This window comes from Polypterus senegalus, chromosome 17 (assembly GCF_016835505.1).
Source record: "Polypterus senegalus isolate Bchr_013 chromosome 17, ASM1683550v1, whole genome shotgun sequence".
Lineage (NCBI taxonomy): Eukaryota > Metazoa > Chordata > Cladistia > Polypteriformes > Polypteridae > Polypterus > Polypterus senegalus.
The window spans coordinates 20620502-20628831 of NC_053170.1; the positions used below are offsets into that span (position 1 = coordinate 20620502).

General features: G+C 41.7%; 1 protein-coding gene across 3 annotated transcripts in view; it reads left to right on the top strand.

The window, feature by feature from the left end:
• Positions 1-4418, top strand: part of si:dkey-34d22.1 (discoidin, CUB and LCCL domain-containing protein 1) — a 92119-nt gene extending 87701 nt beyond the window's left edge. For all 3 annotated transcript variants that reach the window (XM_039739766.1, XM_039739764.1, XM_039739765.1), the window contains one exon: positions 3055-4418. In XM_039739766.1, coding sequence (XP_039595700.1) covers positions 3055-3524 — 470 coding nt within the window. In that variant the 3' untranslated portion in view covers positions 3525-4418. The remainder of the gene's footprint in view (positions 1-3054) is intronic.
• Positions 4419-8330: the final 3912 nt, after the last annotated feature.

Consider the following 8330-nt stretch of genomic DNA (forward strand, 5'->3'; position numbering starts at 1 on the left):
TTCTGTATAAATGTGACATTTGTCATTTGGCTTCTAAACTACATTTTCTCATATACTGAGATATGGGGAAGGTTATTTAAGGATTAAACTGCAAGACAATGATTCTGTTTTTATATTATGTATATTAAAGAACCATCAACAACAAATCAAACCAAATTAATAATATATTGAACAATTATAAAAGTAAATTTGAATAAACTGGACTCTGCAGCTGCATGAATAAAAAAGTACCACTTCTGGTTAGCAGAAAAAGTTAATGAAAATCTATGTTTTGTACCTAATACTTGTATACAAAATTTGGTTGACCTAAGTGAAAGCATACTCAAGTTATCAGGTTTACACACACACACACACACACATACTGTACATATAATTCCAAAAATGGTATTTACGGACTCAGGGAGGTCTAAAACATTGAATTAATTAAAATCTCGACATCGAATCTTTGGACAATTACAATACTTTCCCCATACTTCATATATGAGAAAGTAAAAAGAGCACCATACAAATGATGATAATGTATAGAACTGCATATCTGTCCAATTTAAAAATATGGTTGATGCTCTGTGCAAGAGAGGACAGAGCCGACTATACTTCCTTAGAAGGCTAGGGTCCTTCAACATCTGCAACAAGATGCTGCAGATGTTCTACCAGATGGTTGTGGCAAGTGCCCTCTTCTATGCGGTGGTGTGCTGACAGGTGGACACGGTAATGTCACCCAACACAAGTTTATTTACACAGTCCATATTTACAATAGTGCACACAACCCTTAAGTCCCCAAAGTCCTGGCCAACAATACAGTACCTTCTTCTCTTTTTCAGCCCGCCTCCAATCCTCTCCTCCAAGACCTTGTCTCCTTCTCTCCCGACTCCAGCCATTGTCTGAAGGGAGGCGGCCCCTTTTATATGTACCCGGATGTGCTCCAGGTGTCCTCCAGCGACCTTCCGCTGACACGCCCCTTTGTGGCGGAAGCACCGGCTGTGTACCCGGAAGCTGTGTACCCGGTGTCCCCGATCCTCTTCTCCCCAGCACTTCCGGGTGTGGCGGAAGTGCTGAGGTCCAGGGCTCTCTAGGCACCGGGGCGCCCCCTGGCGGTGACCACGGGCCTCTACAGGGTAGAGCTTCAAAGCTCTGTGCCCGTGGCCCCCAAAGGAACCAGGGTGGTCGCCCCCACGTGGTCTGAGGTGAGCGTAAGCCCTCTTCCAGTCTTTCTAGGTGTCCCGGCTGGGTCGCCACCCCAGGCATCTCCGACGCTATCCATCTATCTATCTATCTGAAAGGAAAATCAACAGCCACCAGGGTATTGCACAATGTTGTGTGAAACCTATGTTAGTATTTTCTTACATACACAGTTCTTTTATTTTTATCAAACTATTTAGACACTGCATGACCAGAAATGCATGGACACCCCTCCATATCATTGATTTCAGGTTTCTGAAACCTCCATTGAGAAACAGAAGCAGTAGAATGAGTTGTACTGAAGAGCTCAGTGACTTTTAACATGGCACTGTCATAAGCTGAAATCATGGTGGGTACCATGACCTGTCCCTTATGCCCCAAGGTCTTTTCATCCTAACGCATTTTCAGGGCCGAGTGAGGTGAGATTTATTAGAGATTTTTTGGGTAAGTGGTCAGGGGTGCAGTCCTTGAACACCTACAGTTTGGTCAACCTCTCAGCTTAGCTGAAAGATAAGAGAAGTCCGACACACTCATTGTGTTCGCTAAAGTTATGTTATCCAATTGTGTTATCGCTTATACTTTTTGAAAGTTGTCAAGGAAGTATCAGGGAAGTGCATGTCTATTTAATAAAATAGTGCAGCTCAGACTTACATGTGTAGGGAAGGACCTGCAGCCATGGAGCACTTGATGGGGGAATGAGCAGTTAGCCATTCATGTGCGCAAGAGACGTCAACGCAGCCATCCCTCATTAGCAACTCAGCGGCCCGTTGAGAGAAAGGGAAAGAGACACCTGCACTCGTTAGCTTATAAAATGTCTGAGTGGTTCAGTTAAAGAAGAAGAAACAAAGAAAAGGTAAGAGGAAGCAGAATCGACAGGGGAATACAGTGAGTGAAGAAAAGGAAACTGGTTGGGAGGAGCTCTGATTGAGTGAACAGGGAGATTTATTCCAGAGGCATTCTAGTCTTTTGAGTGTGAGGGAGTAGGTGCGATTGAGGGCTTCGAGAGTTTTCTGTGGGTTACTGAAGAAAGTGGTGGGAAGAGTGAGCCATGAGCGAAGAAACCCAGTTGGTACCGAAGGAGGTGGCTGGGACAGAGAGCTGAAAGGGGACCCGGTTCACTGATATCTTGTAGCCTGTTGTAGCCTTAATAAGAGAGCAGGTCAGACAGAGAGATAACGGCACTGGTGGTTTTGTAACATGTCCAATTCTTGGACAGATTTAAACCCTCAGATTTTATCTATTTATTGGACTTCATTTTTCCTCAATTCACTACCTTGTGGCGTTTTCATAAACTGTTATTTATTGATTACATCTATTTGCACTGCACTTTTGGATACTGTTTGCTTTTAATGAATACAAACTGTGCACATTTCACCTTTATCTCATCGTTGTTTCCTCACTTGCCTTAATCTATCCTCGATTACGAACTACTAAGTGCCTTGGAAATTGGGTGATACCCATAGCTGCGGGCACCCTGGCATCAGAGGTGGGGGAACCAGATCAGCAAAAGACATATGCTAAACATGAAGGTGCCCTCAAACCAACATTCTAGCATAGTTTTTTTCTTTGGTGAACACTTAATTGGAAGTCTTTGAGTCCTGTTGGGACAGTTATCCACATTATTGCACTAAAGAGAACTTTGGACTGTCTACAATGTCTAAGATTTTGTGTTTTGCAGCTCTCTTTAAGAGCAAAGTGTTGCATCCTAGGTGCAGTGCAAAGGCATCATGCTTTCTCATGGTTGGTGACTGTTGTATCTTTTCTGCTTTTGTAGCATCTGATTCTGATCTTTCAAGTGTTTAAACACACATGATAATAATGCATTCCTATGTATACAAAACCTATGCTTAATAATTCTTTAATTTTTGTCCTTAGTGTATGCAGAGGCTGATGTAATTCCCGGTGGGCAGAAAGCCAGCTCTACTTTTCGGCCTACTGTTGAAGATGGCTACACCATCCCAATGATCCTCAACCACTATGACACTCCTGGAAAGTTTCATGAATATGCTGAACCCCTGATGCCTGAGCCGGAGTATGCCACCCCTTTCAGTGAACAGTTTCAGGACTCGGGCAGTGGAGAAGGAAAAAGGGGAACTTCCATGATTAAAATAGCGCCCCCGTGCTCTGGTACATTGGCTGGAGGTGCAAGCAACAGTATTGCACAACAGTACGACTTCCCCATTCAAAGATTGGAGTGCGTAGGAGAACAGGTGGACTACAACGTGCCCCAGGCCTCTGGGGGCACAGCCAGAAAGGCCAGTGTGATTTATGCAGAGCCACAGGCAGAATCCCAGTGCCAGAGGACCACGGACCCTGCAGAGCACATGTACCATGTGCTTTTGTGAGACTTTAGTTGTAGACATGTTAAAGAACCTTGAAAGGATCTGGAGTCCAGTCATAATCTGCTATTTCTCATTTTTGGACAGAAGACTTTGCAGCCCAACAACACGTCTAATGACTCAGGTGTACATTTGCCCTATGGTGCACATTTCACAGAATGATGGGCTGCCTGCCTTCATATTTGCCCGGCAAGGGCAAAGCTACTTGAAGTTTTATCAGCATCAACTCGGCACATCCAGATTTTAGCCCTCTGGATACAATTATATGTGGAAGAGAAAAAATAAAAAAGAGCACTTTAGTGCAAGTGGATTTGGAATTCTCGGGGAGCTCGCTACAAGGGAGTGGGAGTACAGGAGACATATAATGGGGAGCGGCTGATCAGTGCAGTGAGTTCCAATTGCACTGCTCAGATTTGTTTTTATTTAGAATCCCGTATGTCTTATTGTTCTGTCAGGTTTCACTGTCTTTATCTTAATCCCAAAAACAGTGACCACAAGGTAGGAATGGGGATCTGGCCAGACTGGATTAGGAACTCTGTTCAAATATGAAGAGCACCTTAGAGTTGCGTGTGCTTGTGTCTTGTGTAATTGAAAGGTTTTAAAATTGTAAGATGTCATCGCAAAAGGTGCCAACCTGAGGTTACTGAGAAGACTGAATTCTCATTTAGCTGGAAAGAAAGTGTCAGCCTCCTTTTTGAGACTATAATATCTGAATTAGGATTGATTGCCCCCTAGAGGTGATTCACCATCACTGGAAACTGATGGTTGTTTCTCACAATTATTTTTAACACCTGAAAAAAAGGAAATCTTCTTTAATAAATGCACCACACATTGCAAGAAAGAATATTCACTAAGCACGGACAATCAAACAAATAAATATGGGGTTGTTTCATGTTTGCATCTGACGCTGAAGACTGTTATTCTGTCATTGACGATCTGAGTTTAGAAAATGAATGGAAGAATTGACGGCCACGTGCTGAAAGGTTTGTTACATTTTGGGAAGGAAAAAAGAGGTGCTGAGGGAAGAAATGGATGGCAAGGCGTGTGAGCTGCTGGTCTGGACTGCCAAACCAACCTGTAGACGTTAAATCCAAGTTGCACTTTCTGTGTTTAAATCTTGTTTAATATTAAGAAGACATAATTTTAATATGTGCACTTTATATGATCTGCAGATGTTAGGAAATGATGTTTGGGATGCCATAAATATTACCTTGGACGCTAAGTAAGGCCAACTTGAGTGGGAGGCCTTCATGAAATAAAAGTACCACTTCCGGTCAACGGGAATAGCCCAAACATTGATAGAAATCTACGTTTTGCACCTAATACTTCTATGAAAAATTTGATTGACCTAAGTGAAAGCGTACTCAAGTTTTTGTGTTTACATACACACACACATAATTCCAAAAATGGTATTTTCAGACTTGGGGAGGTCTAAAACGATGAGATTCATCAAAATCTTGACATTGAATCTTTGGACGATTACAATACTTTCTCTAGTCTTTGTATAGAAGAAAGTAAAAAATCAGTTAACTGATGTGCCCAGTGTGCCAGCACAAAACGCTCTTTCTCCATACTAATTTGAAGGAGATGTTAAGTAGAGGATTTTTATTGCAGTTATTGTTGTTGTCTCACACACACAGTCTAGTCAGTGTTTGGGTGCAGTTTTCTATGTTCTACAGGTATGTGTGATCTTTGGGATTCACAGTCTAAAAACCTACCATCTTCCTTCCGCAGTCCTAAAACTATGAGTTAATTTGACTGAGGACTCCAACTTCTCATGATCTAATGCTTAAAGAAATGGATTCAGAAAATTGAACCAGACAGAAGGAGTCAGTGAAAGTTCTGTCATTCTGAGATCTGGTCACCTAAAAGAACTTACATGCCCCCACGACAATCTCAGTAATTCCTTATGTGTCCAATGTACTGCCACACAGTGACCACAGTGGGCAACATGAACTGTCCTGTATACCCCAAGATCTTTTCAGTGTAACACATTTTCAGTGGTGGGTTAGATGACGTTATCCATTAGACATTTTTGGGGTATGCGAGTACGGGGCAGTTCTTCAACGTCCACAGTTTGATCAGCCTTTCAGCTTTGCATTGCTATTAAGGACAAAAGAGTTCTGAAAGATAAGAGGAGACAATCAAGCTTCTTAGTTAAAAGCGAAGTGGATTCAGAAATCATTCAGACCCCTTCACTTTCTGGCCATTCTATTATTCTGTAGATTTAGTTTTAAGTGAATAAATGTCATTCAGTGTACACTCAAGAACCCATAATGACAAAGTGAAAACATATTTTCAGAAAGGTTTTCAGACTTATTAAAAATCAATAAGTAAAATCTCTCATTCAATTCCCGCTTTGAGTCTTCTTCATACGTCTTTACAAGCTTTCTACGCCTGGTAGTTTATTCCATTCTGCCTGTAGATCCCCTTGTGCTCAATTGGATTGTAAAGGAAACACCTGCAAACTGCCATCTTTAGATGTTCAACGTAGTTTGAGTCTGGGCTTGGAGGGGCCACTCAAGGATAGTCAAGACTTGTCATGAAGCCACTCCAACGTTGTCTTTGGCTGTATGCTTCAGGTTATTGTTGCCGAAAGGTGAACTCTCACTCCAGTCTGTGGTGGAGTGCACTCTTGAGCAGTTTTTTTTCTTCTAGGACCTGTCTTTCTATATTTGGCTGCATTCCTCCTACTCTTAATTCCGACCAGTCTTCTTGTCCCTGCCTATGAGGATAGATTGATGTCGCCACTACCATGCTTCTCCATGGGGATGGTGTTAGGCAGATGATGAGCATTGCCTAGTCTTTGTCATACAGAGTGTTTTGAGTTTTGACTAAAGAGCTCACTTTTTGTCTCTTCACACCAGAGAATCTTTTCTCTCATGCTGTCAGAGTCCAAACAAACTGTCACCTGAAGTGTGGCTTCCGTCATGTCACTGTACCATTTGATTGTTAGAGTTTTGCTCAAATGGTCGTCCTTCTGACAGGTTCTGCCATCTCAGCAGAGGACTTCTGAAGCTCTCTTAGAGTTGGGTTGGGTTATTGGTCACCTCCCTGACCAAAGCCCTACTTGCCCAGTTACTGAGTAATGCTAGACATCAACTCTATAAAGAGTCCCAGTGGTTCAAAACGTCTTCCATTTCACAATCATAGAGGCCACTGTGCCCCTAGGAACACTCAGAAGATTTAAAAATGGTTTTATCCCCTTTGCCCTGATCTACGTCTCAGCAAAGTTTTATCGTGGTGGTCTACAGAGAGCTCCTTGGACTTGATAACACATGCTGTGTGAATTGTGGGACTTTCTATACACAGGTACAAGTGTGCCTTTCTAAATGATGTCCAGTCAATTCAATTTGCCAGAGATGGACTCCAGCCACGTTTTAGACACGTCATAAGGAGAAATAAAACAAACAGGATAGACTTGACCACAGTTCAGAGTGTGCAGCAAAACATCTGAATGCTTAATATGAAAGGGAAATTTCAGTTCTGGGTTTTTAAGGAATTTGCAGACCTTTCTGAAACCGTTTTCACTTTATTATTACGAGTCAGTAAGTGTAGATTGATGGGCAAAAATGGCAAATTTATCTATTTGAAATGAAATGGACAACCCAGTAAGGTGTGCCGAAAGTGAAGGGGTCTAAATACTTTCTGAATCCACAGTGTGTTGTCCCAGTATGCTAAATAAGACACTTGTTCAAAATGTCTATTGTGTTCATCAAATTAATTTTGTGCGCAAAAGCTGTGATATCCAACCATGCTAAAACACACACTTGTTGAAAGTTGACAGGCTTACTGCTTTAGGGTGTATCCTGTGATTTGCAAGGGTCATACACAGGGTTTCTTTTAGCTTCTGTGAGTAGCTGATGAAGATAAGGATTTTTTTGTTTTACCAAAAACCCAACCCACACATTCATTTAAATGATTTGTTAACTTGTCACATATTTTCAGTGTAGTTTATTCATATACTATATAGCACATGTCTCTGAATGCAGGTTATAATCACAGCCACAGACCTATAAATATAATCACTGCAGCTTACAAAGCACCTACTGCTTATTTAGCCAATGCATTTACTCAAGGGAGTGCTCAAAATTAAGATGCATTTGAAATGTTTTCTGGTGAGCAGACCACTACAATGGCAGAAAATGTAGTGCACGGGACTTGCGCAGTAAGCCAGAGGTCTGAAGCAAACCCCCAACTTTGCAATACTGCCTGTATATAGAGGCTGAGTAAAATATTTTTAGACTAAACCATTAAAAGAAACACCAGTAAAACTGGACAGGTTTTATTTTTCTACATTTAACACACTTGTTTTAGCTTTCACCAACCTGTTCTATGCCATCTGGATAAAATATTAGAATTAGAATCTCATACTGGGCAGCACGTGGTACTCAGATGCAGCCAGATCAGCAGAATGGGGTGGTTTTGGTGTCTGTTAGAATCCATTGTTTCTCAGAGTAGCCTTTGCCACCCATGCACTGCACGCAGGGCCGTTGTCAACCACCCTCCTTCTGTTTCACAACATCTTTTCTCACCCAGTTTCCTAGGTTGACTATTGCAAACACCAAAGTAAGACAGTATACTGTAATACAAACCTTTTACGGAGGCCTTTTTTAAAATGTTTACTATGATGACTCTGAAAAAACTCTGCACAAGAATTCCAATGTGCTTTGACTGTTGGTTTTATGCACAAATGGCAAATAAAGAAACCTTGAAACTTAAGCTTTTAAGGCATGCTCTCAATATGTCTGTAAGAATAATAAAAACAGTAATATGGAGTGTTGCACTGTATGGAGCAGAGACATGGACAAT